A 16,499-nucleotide genomic window follows, 5' to 3' on the forward strand; every position below is an offset into this window, starting at 1 on the left:
GAGATCATGATTAAAAGGTTGTTTTTTTAATTTTTTACTTACTTTGTCTCTAATGCGAATTAATTTGACCAAATCGGATGTAATCCAAGGTTTTAATTTTTTTGAGCGTGTGGAATAGTTAATTACAGGTTTTGACGAAGCTTTAATAAGATGAGATATTGTATTTTTCAAATTTTTTAGCGCATGTTGTGATATCCTGGCAACTCAAAACAGGTTCCCAGCTCAAGTGAGCGAGATTACGGCCGAGCAGATGCTTATCAGTGTAGTATTGTGTAGTGAATTCGTCAGTAGGGTTGTCATTGTGAGGCGATGTGGCAGTGGCAGTGATAGTCAGGCCAGTACTGTAGTGGTCACTCACGCCAGTCTGGAGCACAGCTGATTGTACATTGTTCATGTCATAGTAACGTAAAAATATGTGATCCAGACATGACGAGCAGTTATTAGTAACTCTAGTTGGTTTATCTATACATTGGACAAATCCCGATCCCAGTAAGCAGTTTAAGTATCTGTCACATGTTGGAGTATTTTTAAGTAAATCGATGTTAATGTCACCTAGAATTATTCCCATCTTGCTCTTATGTAAGCGATTACAATAATTTTCTAGTTCAGATAAGAAAAATTCCAAGTCACTGTCCAAAGGTACGATATAGGGCAAGTATGTAAAAGGTTTTGTTGCAGTAATTAAATTCTAAGTTAATGCCGTAAACGTCCCCAAGTGTTACTTGTGAGGTAGTAGCTGATAAACGTTTTGTTGAAGTAAATGATAACACCGTCATTTCTGTTACGTTGTTTGTTCGTCAGTACAATGTCAAACCCCTCCAAAACCTCCCCCTCCTCACCCTCTCTCTCAACCAACATTCAGTCAGAACAACTATGTCCAAGTGTGGAATATCATTCAGATATACTAAAAGTTCATTAAAATTTTTACAATAACTCCGGATATTACAATGAAATATTTTTAGGCTGTCATAACATTCTGATTAAGAAAAAAATTACTAATTTGTTGTATATTATACAATTCTAAACAATGGTTTTAAAATTTAAAGTGTCGTCATCTTCCCCATTCATGAGCAGGACCCTCGGCACAGACCACCCGCCCAGTTGAGGACTCATCAACCTTTACAGAGTATTATACATAAAAATAATAAAGAGATATTATAACAGTAATGGATAGTTATGATATGAATGTGCGATCAAATAAAATAGTTGTGAGGTTACAAATCGCACAAGATTCTTAAATTAAAAAGTATAATTAAACTTAAATTGAGTATGACTATAATTGAAGTATAATTAACATCTTGTATATTAAATTGTTAACAATCTATTCAGGTAGGCACAGAAATTAATTTTACTACAACTAGATAACAATGATTATTTAACTGTGTAGATATTTAATAGGCTAGAACAAAGTACAGGAACTCTTAAACAATGTTATAATATTATTTTAAAAGTATTTCATGATAGATGATTACATTTTGTACTTAAATTAAAACAATATAACTGATTTGATTACTACTGTTGTGAAAAAAGCTATTTTATACATTCAAGGAAAACAACACGTATTAACTGAGCAAACTTTATAATTTCCTATTGAAAAAGGAGAAAATATGTAAATACAATACCCACACACACACACAAACATACATTATTATAGTAATTGATTTTGTATGTATTATATGTCTATATTTTATCTATGCATAGAAAACCAAACAAAAATTAGACTTATCTCGATAAAATTAAAAAAAATAAGAAGCCTTCCTTTACATATATATGTAATTGAAACCCATATGCGCATACACTCGTGCACACCTACATTCACATGCACACACATACGCTTACATACACATACAGATACACACATATTTTACAATTAAGTATAACTAAAACATAGATCATAGCTGAAGTTGCTTCACTACCTCAGCCATAATAAACGCAAATTTAACATTGGAAGAAAAAGAAAATACTTATTAATATAAAATGATTAATTGTATAATTCAAGCTTTTTTTTAAAAAAAAAAAAGAATATGTGAATATATCGTTAGAATAATTAATTAATGTGTATATTATGTTGACATGCATTCTGTACAGTATTTCTGTCCAAATACACTTCATAAAAATAAAAATAACCATTTAGAATTTTATTAAAATATAAATTAGCTGTTAATAATGGAAAACAATTTCAGACTTCTGCTGATCTCGATAAAATAAACTAAAATAATATCCTACCTGTGTGCCATATGAATAAATATAATTAACAAACTAAAAACGGTTGACTAAAATTGATATTAATACAATTTGTTAAATTAAAGTAAGGATTTCAAATAACAAGCTGCTAAATACAAAGCGAACAATACAGTGTAATATAAGAATGTTATTTGATGAATGTGATAAAATAATATATTCTTAAAATTATGCAGACACATATTTTATGTTAGTAGTATAAGTGTTACTATTGTACCCAAATAAATAATTAAAATATAACAAAACATTCCTCTGATCGACTTAATTCAATAAACTGTAAGTAATACATTAATCATGTACCTTATGCCGGAATAGTGTTAGTTCACTTATCAAATTTGTCAAGGTCAGCAAGCGCAGTAACTCGTTCGGTCTCAGCACCCTCAGCCACCTTGACAAGGGATCTTCCCGTTGAAGAAACCGGCGAAGCTAATCTTCTTCTCTCGCTGTAGTCTCCGTGCTCGCCCGAGAATTGCCTTGTTATGTGCAGTTAAATGTTCGTTGATGAACACTGGGCTATTGGTCAGCGCCGGGTCGATGCCAGAAGCGTTCAGGTTCCTCATCCTTCTTGCAGTCGTCAACCATTTCTTCCCTGATCTTCCTAGAGACGAACTGCGCGAATTATCGGCGGATAGACATGCTTTTTAGAGTACACGGCGCAGCCGGTGGGCAATAGAGAAGTCTTCTCTCTTGAATGGGACATTTAATGGCGAGAGCGATCTTTTGTAGGCAATAATATATATCTTCCCCGTGTGTACCTGGTATCCCGATAATCTCTATGTTGGCTGAGCGGGAATGCTGCTCGATGTCTTGCAGCTGAAGTGTAAATCTCGAACCTCCTCCTTTAATTTTCTGTTCGTTTTTTTCAAGGTCGTCACAGCGATCTTCCATCTTCTGGTGAGAGAGTTCTGTAGCTCAGTCACACTGCACTGCAAGTTTTTTCAGTTCAGCCGATAAACAGTTAACAGATTCTAAAACAGTTTTGATTTTAATCATCTGTGTTTTTTATAATGTCTTTTTTGAGAGACTGAAGGAGATCGGACATGTATTTCTTTATATCCATTTCTTCGTTGCTACGAACAGAGGACAAAGAGGCGTTTTCTTCAAAACACGTGTCACACACTTCCAAGACTTATGTTTGCCTTTCGTGAAATTTTTGCGGCGAACCAGCACGCGAACACGCGGGGTGAAATGAACGTTTGCACTCAAACGCATTTAGCTATAACGTCATTAGCAAGAAAAAACGCTTTCACACTTGTCACACCTTTCCGACATTGTGATAAAAAAGGTTTATGAACACAAAAATATGAAAGATAAATTATTAACGACAGGTATAACCTCAACTAGGCAGGCCGAATCGTGTAATCAGATAAGACGGGACGTTGTAGATAAGCGGTCCGGACTCATCGGCGATTAGATAGCAACTGAAATCAACTGAAAGCAACTGAAATCATTCAATGGTTCTAAAAAACTTGTTTTGTTGTCAATAAGTGTGTGTGTGTGTGTGTGTGTGTGTGTGTGTGTGTGTGTGTGTGTGTCTTACTATGTAGCATATATAATTTTGACATCTAAATATACTAATGCATCATCCTGTGAGTTTTCTACTATCATTTAGAGGGTAAATATCCGCTTTCAGTGAGCCACAAGTCCAAAAAGATATGTATAGACCTCACACAAAGTAAAAACAAATATTTGAGCGATCACAACAGCTTCGTTTACAACCAAAGCAAAGGGAATCCAGAGAAGGGAACGATCAAGTATATAAATCTCTCCCTCTAGGACACAGCATAGGCACCAAGGAAACGCGTGATCGAATAGAAACACACAAAGGAGAGGGACGATGTCGCACTCCGATTGTAGTCCAGATTCCAGGAGACTGGACTGTTTGCTGTTAGGCCGACCTCGTCCTACAGGTCGCCACTATGTTCTACACGATCTCCCCTAATCAGATGTTTAGTTCTCCAGTTCAAACTGTTCTTTATCTGGTCCGATGTCCAATTGGATTAATGAACGTACATACCAGTATCCATTTACTTTGCAACGTAACTTTGGTAGACTACTGTAAAACACTGTTAGTAGACTTCCGGTGACTTTTATCACGAGGTCACCGTACATGGGTCTAATGACAATGACCATCTCTTATATTTACTTTTGATCACAAAAAACCTTCTTCCAGTAATGTACGGTTATTATTTAGGAATTGAACGAGCTCTGGTGGATTTAAAACGATTGTTTAGGAAGTAGAAGAAATGTAGCCTACGTATCGAAGCATTGAAAAACAACATTCCTAGTGAGAAGTCGTGTATAAAATATAGGATTGTATTAAGGTACATACTGTTTAATACAGCTAATCATATTGCAATGCAAACTCTCAAGTTCAAACCAAAGCTTTTCAAATAATAATATTTGTACGATTTTGCGATTGTACGATATTGCAAAATATATACCATATTGCAGTTTTTCGTATATCTTTCTATTATAATTACATATAGCATAACTTAAAAAAAAAAAACAAATGCTGAAGGTGAGAAAACAATAATTAATAATAGTAATCAAAAGATTCTTAGATAATTCTGAATTATATCTCTTGAATTATAATTTTACACATATTGAACAATAAATATTGTAAAACCTTTGCATCTAGTTTAGTGCTGGAATGAACACAACCAAGGAAATTCCCATAAAATAGAAAAAAGAGAAGTGCGTTGAATCCAGATATCCTTTCATGAACCAGTACAATAATTCCTAGAATTTATATTCCAGCTGTTTATCCGCGGTTGAAACACGACAGGGAGGGCGGAATATAAAATCCAGACACATTCTTGGCGTATGAACACGTGGGGGTATAAATAAAAGCGGGCTCACGACCGTGACCGCGGTCTAGACCGAGACACGGACCGGGACCGGGACCGGGTGACGCAGAAATTGTGGCCGTCCGCGATGATGGACTGGGCCGTGCTAAGATTGACGGCACAGGGCGAACTGAGGCATGTAGACAGCTGATATACAGCTAGACAAACACATCGGTAATTACGGCCTATAACTCGGAGAAATGACTGATATATTGTGCTTTTTGTCGGGCGCGGTCACGTACGGAACGGTGAAAAAATCGTGCGGCTCTCGGAAAGACCTTATCGCTCGGAACAGCCCTGACCCGCTCACTGTATTAACATACGTGGCTAGCAGCGAATTAAATAATATAGTAATAGATGGCAAGCGAGACATGTTATAATTGACAGCAGGTGTTCGGCCAGAGGCGTGCTGTATCTGTGTAGGCATCTGAATGACATAATTGTGACTACTGTGCGGCCTAAACTTAGATTGTTAATTATTAAGGTGGTGTGATGGATTTTTTCGTGGGGTAAAATTCTTGTGAACCTGTAAAAAAATATTTAGTCATACTTTTAAAGTACCATTTCTGAAGATAGGAAAAAAGAAAAAAACACTGTTGAGTGTTCCATGAAGCATGGTAGCATATTGAAGCAAAATTTCGGGATGTTTTGTAATCAGGCACAAAACATTAAAGCAAAAATAGGTATATGAACTTTACACAGCATGTACACAAAAATTACTGGAGGAAGTGATTATACAAAGTTTACTATATCTATAAAATGTTCTGAAGTATCTATAAAATCTAAATAATCTATGCAATGAATGTAATTAATTAAATATATAATTTCCTTAAGTTATAAATGAATTATAACACGTCCCTCCCTGAAGCTACAAAAACTATAGTGAGCATACGTACTGTAAAAATTTCATATTTTTTATCTGTAGTCTTTTATTTTTGAGCTCGATTAAAAAATTGCCTAAATTGTACTTTAAATGCCTGTAATTCTTAGTGGAGCGATTAAAATATGTACTTTTTCTCTCTTGAGGGCAATTTTCTTGAACAAATCCCAACCGAAAATTCATTACACTTTAATAGACGTATAAACGAATTTGGAGGTTTTATTGACACGGAACAGTGAAACAGGATGAAAAAGTGCTTCAAACGACGTATTCATTTTAGCAATGCACTCATTAAGTTACATAAAAGTTTATCGATCTAATGATTATTAAATTAAACGTGTTTTGTTTTACATCAATAAACCTAAAAATCTTTATATAAATACATAATTAATGATAATGAAATGAAGACGTAAACAAGATAAAGAACAAAACAGGTTTAAAAGCTATCTCTTGATGTGTATCCTCAATACTTAATCAAAGTTTTCAGACGAGTCTGATGAAGAGGTTTTTAAAGATTACCACCGAAAAATGTTGTAAATTGATTTAAACCACTCTTTTTTATAATTTGGATCTGAGTAATACTGTGAATCAGAGTATAATTAGTCATTGTGACAAACAGTTATGTACATGATCCCTAAACAATATAAGAGATACCCCAACCTTTCCGGTAAAGGCGTTGGCGCAATCACATTCAATAAAGCAACTAATCTGGTTATCATCGCATGCAATCGAAATTTATGTGCAGCTAGGAATATGTTATTGAGGATTCCAGCTTTTAACAAGCATCTTTATTGCATGCCTGCAAGGGAAGCGCATCGTTTATACTGCTAAAGATTTCACCGCAATGGAACATGAGCATTCATATATATTATATCATAAAATTATATATTATCTTTATCAACAACTTTACACTGCGAGTTCAAATTTAGAGGAATACAAGAGCAACGTTTTGAATAAAATTATAAATTTGCTTGGTAAGATATTTCAACAAATATCCCCTAAATCGTTGTTTTGTCATTGATGACTCATTTCCAAATAAAATGCTAGATTTCCTTCCCCAACCATTTCGTCTTCCACCACTCCTACTACCAACCCTCGTAAATCAGCAGACTGCGGCGTTGTGCGATTACAGGTAATTAATGAATGTAATGGGAAATAACCACAGGTCGCAGCTCCCGAGATATATCCTTTGCGAGCTCGTATAAATAACGGGCCGTCACACGAGGCGCTGCTGAGGCCGGCACGAATGCCGCAGGGCGAGCAGACTACGGGGAGGAGCCGGTCGGACCTCTGACGAGTTTTTTGGTTATACTTAGCTCAATGTGATTAGTATACACTGCTGTTATATCCAATTAATATTAGCAAATTCACGCACGAATAATATATTATTGCTAATATCAAAACTGTGAGAAATATTTGGACTGAGCCTAGCTTTTAGAACACAATTGTAGAGTTCTATAGGACTTTATACACATATTGTAGATAAATGTTTGGATAAAACAATAAAGATTCCAAAGTTAAAGGAAATTAATAAAAAATTGAAACATTTTAGGAAAATCACCCATATACCTTGGAGAATAGTATCGATACAAATTTCTTCCCCCCTCGAATTAATTTCGATACATTGTTAAAGTACAATTGTTTTCTACAGAGCACATTTACCCTCGAGCTTGAGTGAGACGACCAGGTCCACGATGTATGTTTTATTTTATATTCATTATTGACAATATGTATTATGAATGGCTTAGGATGCTCTTCACCTTTAAATGTTACAATAATAGAAACACCGCGTTTCGGGGAATACTATCTAATTTCTTTTACAGTTCTCAAAATCTAAAATATAAGTTTATTTTATAAAAGTGCACAAAATTCAATAAATGTCAATTTCTCTCATGTTCTATCGGTTCTAACATGTGTGCTGTGGAGTGTTTTTAGTAATGGTTGTGTCTTGGGCCGTGTTTTTTATGCTTTCATAAAGCTTCGTGGTTTGTTTGTTTTTTACGTATAAATGTTTTATTGATTACTATGACTAAATACTCTTATTGTCAATTTTTTATGTTTTGCTTCCACTTATGTAATAACAATGGACAATTTCTAAGTCACAATTTTATAAACAGCAAGTATTGTTGTATATTATTGTAACTCAGTGCTTCGATTTCCTTTTCAAAATCAGATTAAAGAACTAATATACATTTTTTCTACATTATTTTTATAACTAATAAAAAGCGCTTTAGAGAAATGTTACTCTGTAAATCTGATAGGCTGTCGCTATTAGCATATTCTAAAAGCGTGTCACTAAGCGATATTAAACCGCTTATTGAGGCTCTCTGTCGAGTGTTGTGACAGGCACAGAAAAGCTGATCAGGGGACAATCGCTCTAAAAGCGATAAATTAGGATCCAGCAGGGCTTAGTATTAGCTGTGTTATCTCTGCATTTGCGTAATCTTTCCAGCCATACAATCAGATAGGCAAGAATTAAATACAATGGAGTTGCAAGTAGTACTAGCTTTATATTAATTGAGACCAGTCTATTAATGGTTTTAAAATCATTACTTCAAAACTAATTCGAAATGTTTACTAACAAGGAAAGCCTTTGTTTAAAGTTAAGTTTTACGATGGAAGGATTGGGAAATTAGCAAGATTTTTTTCCGAACATTTGACATAGTTTAGTGACACAAGAAATCATTAATGCTGCCTCTAACTAACATAAAATCTATGTTAAAATAAAAAATCATGCCATAGCGATTTGACACGAGTACTTCTAAAGATTCGCAACAAACATGTGTGTCAAGTAAGTACATGCATGTTATCTCTAAAACATGTACTTTATAAAACAAACACTAACCTTTAAAACTAAACAAAATAATACAGGGCACAATAGATCTGCAGTCGATGTGACTAATCTCAAGATCCAAGCAGTAACGCATTCATTGAATTAGCATTTACATACGAAATGATTAAGAGTGTGCTATGTGCATATTAAAAATGTGCTAATTAAAGTGATAATATCCTGGATAGAAGTTAAATTAAATATTGGGATCATGTCAAGTCAGTTTATAACGTATTATCAGCTATCTGAACAGCTATGTCGACTTTATGAATCGCATTTTAAAATCGGGAGTGTTGGTATGTACAGTATATGTTTAAAGTTTAAAATTCAACTGCTATACATGTGTTAATCTAACTGCGTATCACTGTATTTGATATAATTTATTAAATTGTCAAATCATCTATAGAAATCTAATAAAACCATGAGATCCTCCTAATAAAATTTAATGATGCTAATACGTAAAATAAGTCTCATGATCCCAACTTGTAATTGCATAGCTTTATCAGATCTAAGTGAGTTAACAATAAGCTGTATTTCTAAGATTTGAATAAGAGCCTTGAAAATACAGAGTAAGGTTTAGGAAGCCAATAATAAGCTTTGAGAATAGAAAACTCCTAAAAACCAAATTTTCAAATGTGCATCCATGCTGAAAATAATGTTGAGCAATAATAAGTTCAACACATCTACAGACTCATATAATTATCAACCCAATTAAACAAGATTTTGGTAAATGTCGAGCTTCTAGATTTACAATTCAAATCGGACTCTTAACATATTGAGACAGATTTGAAAAAATATAGTTTAATCTTACTTCTAAATCTACTCATTACCCTCTGCAGCGTCTTGTCTGCTGAGGACCTGAAGGCGTGCGTCTGCCGTTCCTCCCGACCCTAAATGTGACCCGGTACACGAGCCAGGGTCTGGGTCTCCTACACCATCCAGTAGCAAGACGGATCACCTCGCTGCACAATGCGTCTCTGTTGCGAGCCTTGCATATTCTGCATGGCGATCCTCTACGGTTACAATGGCCCCACATCGCTCTGACTTGTCGTGTCTTTGACATTCCCTAGTAATGACATCGATACCGGAGAGCTTCTGAGGCGGTCATCTGCTCCAAGAACCAGATTCTCTCGAGATGGCGCATTGTTTCTCAGAACCAACAGCTATATTTGCTTGTTCAACATCTGCTGTTTGAATGTATCAGCGAACAAGCTGTAGATATCTTTCTTTAAAAATTTATTCATTGAAGGCCCGTGGAGTTATGAAACACCAGTCTTGAATGTTGCATCTTATCATTTGACTCTGTATAAGTATAGGATATCGATGAAGAAAAGGTTCTAACTTGAAACGCTTTTGTGATATTAAACATTATATTCTGCCCAAACCCATAGTTAACCAATATTATTGTATCATGATTATAAGTTACGGGGAACCTGATCATGTTGAGTTGTTTAACTAAGTTCATAGTTCATAATTAATTATTGTATTTACATATGTTCGTATTTATTTATAATGGACTTTTATATTTTAAAAGTTTATTAAGTATTTTATATTGTGTATTAAATATTGCAATAAAGAATGTGAATGATATTAAATATTTAAATACTAAAAATGTTTGTTAATCTGTGAAAAGTAATATGTTATTATAAATAAGGTAATTTAAGGATGTATGCAAAAGGAGTTTTATTTTCAGTTTGTTTGAACACATCCACAGCAGTTTAGGGATATAGTGACAATTTCCAAAGTTTGTAATTAAAGTAAGTAATTAAACACATGTTCTTTACATAGAAAAATAATCAATAAAACTTGTTAGATGAAATATGGAAATTTTAATTGCTCTGTAATACAACTAACTTTGTTTCAAAACCTCTATGCGTAACCCCGTTTAATCCTCATGAATCCTGACATATAAAAAATGCCCTGGGAGCATATTAATCGGAGAATGGACGTTCGTTAATATGTCAAGGAAAAACGTGAATGTCTGTCCAGAACCGAACCGGAGTGAAACATCAAGATACAACCAGGTCCGCCACGGGACATTCCGGTTACTATGTACCGGCCCTCATAGGTACGGTCCTTGGACAGCCTCTGATAATAACAAGTTGGACTACAGCCTACCTCTAGGCGCGGCTCAGGTGGTCGAAATGCACTCGGAATTAATAAGCTCGATTAACGAGACGCCCGAGGCAGTAGTGGTGTGCTCTCCCAAATCGGTCAATATTTACATAACACCCGCCCACACAGGTGCCGCCGCCGGTGTAACATGTGCACCTCCGGCGCCGCGCCGAGCTGGCCGGACTCTCACTTTTGTTCTGAAAGGACGCGCTCCGAATTGGGCGGCGATCTCTTTCTTTTTTGACAAATCAATAAGCGGCCGAGAGTCCTGTTCGCGGCCCTGAATGACGGAGGTCTTTGCCCCGGACTCCACGCAGCCCATTGTTTTCGATTTGGAGAAAAACTGGTCCGTTGTTTATTTCTTCGTTGATTTTGATTCTTCCTGTCAAAGTGGTGAGACAGGAATCTCTCAAAGGATTGTGATATTTCCACACGCCTCGGTCTCGTTAATTTCTGAAAGATAGAAAATCCGGATGAGATAATAATGAATTTATGTTATGTATTTATGAATGAGGCTAGAGTGTAAGTCGCCTTTTTAGGAACACATAATCGTCTTCTATCAAAATCCCGTGTCAGAAAATGATTGATAGGATTATAATACCCCAGGCTTGGAGTCCTAATCGTCTGACGAGATGGTCTCTCCTATCGAGTCAACAAGTCTAATGAGAAAGCCTTGCTGACACCTAAAGGTGTTTTCTCTGGTGAACCGAGTTCAGCAAGCGAACAATACTTGATCAAGTGTTTATGCGTTAAATTTGCAATCTTGTTCGCTCGTTCCAGTCGTCTCAACTTCTCTGGCATTTCTATTACTGAACTGACGGAGTTCATATTACATTACAATATTCATGGTTGTCACGCCATAAGTTATTCTTCGATTGTTCTGAAATTGATTTGTCTGCTTGATGTATTTTTGAGTGCTCCTAAAGACACAGAGAAGTGAATTAGTAATATTCAGCGGTGGAAACGAGTACTTTTTTAAACCGTAAAGATGTTACTGTAAAATATTGCTATAATGCGTGACTAAAGCTTTCAAGTATTATAATTTATTTTGCACGTAGAATATGTATAAATGAACAGCAATGTAATATTTCAAATTTTACCATAAAACTGCTTTTTAATATTATCTCAAGCTGAAATGAAATATAATAAGGGAATAATCAATAGACAAGACAATAATAATATAGTGTTTCATTCGGTAACTGCTGGATATCTTCAAGTAATTCTAAGGAAAATGTACATCCAAAAGACTCCTTAGAATTATTAGTCTACTATATTTAAACGTATCATATGTATTATTTTAAACAATTGAATTATTATAGTTAATAATACATTAATTATGTTGCATGACTTATCTCTAAGCTCTTCCAACTCTTTGACCAGGACCGTCATAATTACCTTTTGCAGTGGAAATGTGTATAATTAATTTAGTTGATAATATACAATTTATGTTGCTGGAAGTCCACTCTAGACTGTTCCAACTCTTTGACCAGGACCGTCATAATTACCTTTTGCAGTGGAAATGTGTATAATTAATTTAGTTGATAATATACAATTTATGTTGCAGGAAGTCCTCACTAGACTGTTCCAACTCTTTGACCAGGACCGTCATAATTACCTTTTGCAATAGGAATTTGTATAATTAATTTAGTTGATAATATACAATTTATGTTGCAGGAAGTCCTCTCTAGACTGTTCCAACTCTTTGACCAGGACCGGGATAATCAGCTCGTGCAAGAGGAATGGATCGAATTCTTAAAGGAGAGACTTACGTGAGTAGACTTTAAAAATTGTTGTTGTACTGTTCAAAATGTTGAATCTGTGAACAATACGTGTTGTTCAAGAAACGCACTGGTTTGAATATAGTTAAGAGGAAAGTTATTAACTCAGATTACGTTGTATGTTTACGTAAAAAAATAGCTGTTACCTGTGGTTTCACACGCAACTTTCAAAATCGTAGTCCTTGTACTAGTTAGTAAAAGCACTTATGACGTAATATGATCGAGTCCTATAAAATCTTTTAAACGGGAATAGGCATTCGGCAGGTGTATATGATTTAAAAGTTCATGGTTAAATATATCAGAGTTTAACCTGACTATTATATTATGTTTTGCACGTTTAGGAGCATTTCTGGTTTAAATTCATTATACGTCTAACTTCACAGCTGAGTCTGCCTTGTTACCCCGATCAAGAAAGTACAAATGCACATGTATTGAAAACATATTTCGGTCAAAAGCCGTTTCTTTCTAACTCATGTTATATACTCCGATCTAAGATACTTTTAGTACCATGTGCTGTATTATTCCGAAGAATATATATATATATATATATATATATATATATATATATATATATATATATATATATATATATCCTGTTATCCTTTCAATAAACAAATAATCTTTTTGTGAATAACATATTATGAACAGATGTTATGAAGATATTATGTGCACAAATATGGTTTGCAGACAAGGCTAAAAAAGTTTGTATGAGTGTAGTTGATTTGACAGCACAATGACTAAATGCTACAAAATTAATGTTCCTCCACAAAATCCATGTCACTAACCTCCCATGTAATCCTAACAGCAGTAGATGAGGTTGGTGTGAGACTCAGCAGCTGTATAACCTTGGTGGCAAGTCGTGGCAATTACTATATATATATATATTCGTATATAGTACGTACGTAACTGTCGCAAATCTACTTCAATTCAAACCGTCTACTTCCGGCTCTTGTCTTTCGGTCTAAAATATTTTCAGTGCTATAGCTAACTTTGCTATGTTGTCCCGATGAAGACAATTTACACACATACGTACGACTGAGAAGCCTGTTACGGTCTAGAGGAAAATCCTAGTTACTTCCGTGACTCCGTTTGCATTAGAGGTTTGTCGAAGAGTTTTCGTTTTACTCAGATAAAACGTGTTGTGATCAGTTCCAGTCTTCCTAATCTAAAGACAGTTTAACGTCTGTATGTATGCATTGTTAATTTATTTCGTTCTTGTCAAATAATTGAAAAATAGATTGTGTTGACGGTTCTCTCCCATTGAGTATATTTATATTACTTAAGAATTTCCGAATAAGCTATGGCACTCGGCATTACTGATTGATCCAAACCAGTCTCTATGCCCAAGTCCGGAGGTTTAGAAGTGAATGGAGAGACTTTGAAATCATTTACTTAAAATAATTCTACTCTTAAAAATACGCGTTTTGAGTTGAATTTTCTGGTTTCCTTCAAGAACTAAAATACAAATGCTCATTACACCCATCTTAAAGGAAACGAGAAGTCCTGCTCGATCTAGCCACGACCGCTGCCCAGGAGCAACGTCTTCTCCCCTTCGTGCCAATCTCGCCGCCTGATCACTCAACACGCGCACCTCATTATTATCTTATCGCGTCCGGATCACGTCCGGACTCATCGCTCGGACCATCACTCATTAGAGTATCCACGATCCAGACACTATCCACGCACTTTCATCCGTGTTGCCATTCGTGTTTTCCGAAGAACACTGTATTTATTGTACTTTAAGTTGTAACTTTGTAAAATATTTATATTTGTTTTTCTGATCTCCAATCGTCTCTACACCTTCATCTGTCTTTCCACTGGTAAATGAAACCCAAGCAGTTAAAATCTCTAAAGTTAAGAGTATTTTGAATTTCAAGACCCTGAGTGCAAGGACATATAATTTCTAACAGTAGGCTAATTTTAAATCCCATCTAAAACTTGTGTGAGTTGTTTTATTTAAAGAATTTATTCGGCATTAACTGGCTGAGCCTAGTTCAAGGTCAATTATCTAGAAGTGGAAATTTCCTAATCCGTAGACTTTTAATTTTGTATAAATCCAGTACATTACTAATATATTTTCCGAATACAAGTCGTGTTAAACTATCTTTGAATAATTTTTAGATTCTGATTATTTAATGTGATGTGTTTTAACAAAAAGTATAAAATTTCACTACTATCTCTAAAACTATCTACTCAAATCACTTCGTCTTTCTTGTGTCACTGAACGATGGCAAATGTCCGGGAAAATCCTGTTTCCTTCACAATCCTTCCATCTTCAAAAATAACCTTCAAACAATGAATGGCAAAAGTGAACGAGTTAGCTCATGAACGTCTCGACGTTTATAATGGTTCAGTAAAAAATTATTAATTTTCGCGGTTTTGTTTAGAAATAGGTAACAGCAATAATTGATCCAAACTATTGATGTTTCCAAAATAATTTCTCACAATTTATCTTTTCATGCCGTGCATTCTGATACAAGATGTTACACTCTTTCTCACCAGGAGCAAGAACAGCCATCTAAATCTGAACAGGGAGGATTTCAATATACCGAAAGCAATAGAAAGGTCGCCTGAACAATGAGTGGTAACAAAGAAAATGACGCAGATAAACAATAGTGTCAGTGTCTCATAAACAAACAGTTTCCACCAGCCTCTACGCGTGGCTATTGACGAATTAATTACTTTGTTACAGCCTTTATAAGTTTAATTACTGCGCACAATGAGGGCTTGTAAATCTTATTACACACTACTGGGGAGCTAAGCACGCCCGTGGGCAGTACATTGCCGGCACCTGCCTCTGTATAGTGCGGGTCTCTTGCGAGGGCTTCGGCAGTGGCGTGGTCATGGGATTCATTATTTAATAATTATTCCTATACAAATAAATCTCTTCAATTCGAATGGTCGAATAGAAATAAAATAATAGGAATGCTCAATATTAGTAAAGATTGGGGCTGATACTAGAAACTTTGTGAATTATGAAACATTAATTAATCGAAGCTCATTGTCACAGTAAAATATTAAAATATTTTTACGAACATTTACAACTAATCAGCCTTCTTCCCGAGTGCAAGGAAGCTTCTACCATAGGTTGGTGTACAAATCTGTCCATTTGTTGATATCTGCACTCCCACGACAGCGGCAGAGCGGATTATATTCCAATCTTAAAATATTGTCATATCTCTATTTGTGTAAAGAACACATACAAATTGTTAGAGGAACTGAGAATTGTCAAGGCAAATATTTACATTTAAATTAAATGAAAATACTAAAAACTTCAGCACCTAACATCTTATCATAACAGTTTACAAGTTATATTACGAGTTCACTAAGTGAAAATAGAGTTAGTGTTATCCTAAGGATTTCTCCAATGCATTTTTTCTAATCTTGTTTTTTTGGACTAAACGGAACGAACGTTATTTCCACCTCCTGCGTATAATGCAGGCTAGGTTACTCAAGGGTGAAATGAAATAAATGTCGGTTTATTTATCTAAAATTGCAAATATATACTGACACCGGCATGCCCACGAATTTCAGTAACAAACGGAACAAACACTTTTCCACCTCCTGCGTATAATGCAGGCTAGGTTACTCAAGAGTGAAATGAAATAGATGTCGGTTTATTTATCTAAAATTGCAAATATCTACCGACACCGGCATGCCCACGAATTTCAGTAACAAACGGAACAAACACTTTTCCACCTCCTGCGTATAATGCAGACTAGGTTACTCAAGGGTGAAATGAAATAAATGTCGGTTTATTTATCTAAAGTTGCAAATATCTACCGACACCGGCATGCCCACGAATT

The 16,499-nt window shown here is 35.2% G+C and overlaps 1 protein-coding gene across 3 annotated transcripts in view; it reads left to right on the forward strand.

Moving 5' to 3' along the window:
• Positions 1–16,499, forward strand: part of LOC124354743 (NADPH oxidase 5) — a 244,257-nt gene that overhangs the window by 133,875 nt on the left and 93,883 nt on the right. For all 3 annotated transcript variants that reach the window (XM_046805414.1, XM_046805410.1, XM_046805411.1), the window contains one exon: positions 12,590–12,684. In XM_046805414.1, the coding sequence (XP_046661370.1) occupies positions 12,590–12,684 (95 nt within the window). The remainder of the gene's footprint in view (positions 1–12,589; positions 12,685–16,499) is intronic.

The sequence above is a fragment of the Homalodisca vitripennis genome, chromosome 2 (genome assembly GCF_021130785.1).
Source record: "Homalodisca vitripennis isolate AUS2020 chromosome 2, UT_GWSS_2.1, whole genome shotgun sequence".
NCBI lineage: Eukaryota > Metazoa > Arthropoda > Insecta > Hemiptera > Cicadellidae > Homalodisca > Homalodisca vitripennis.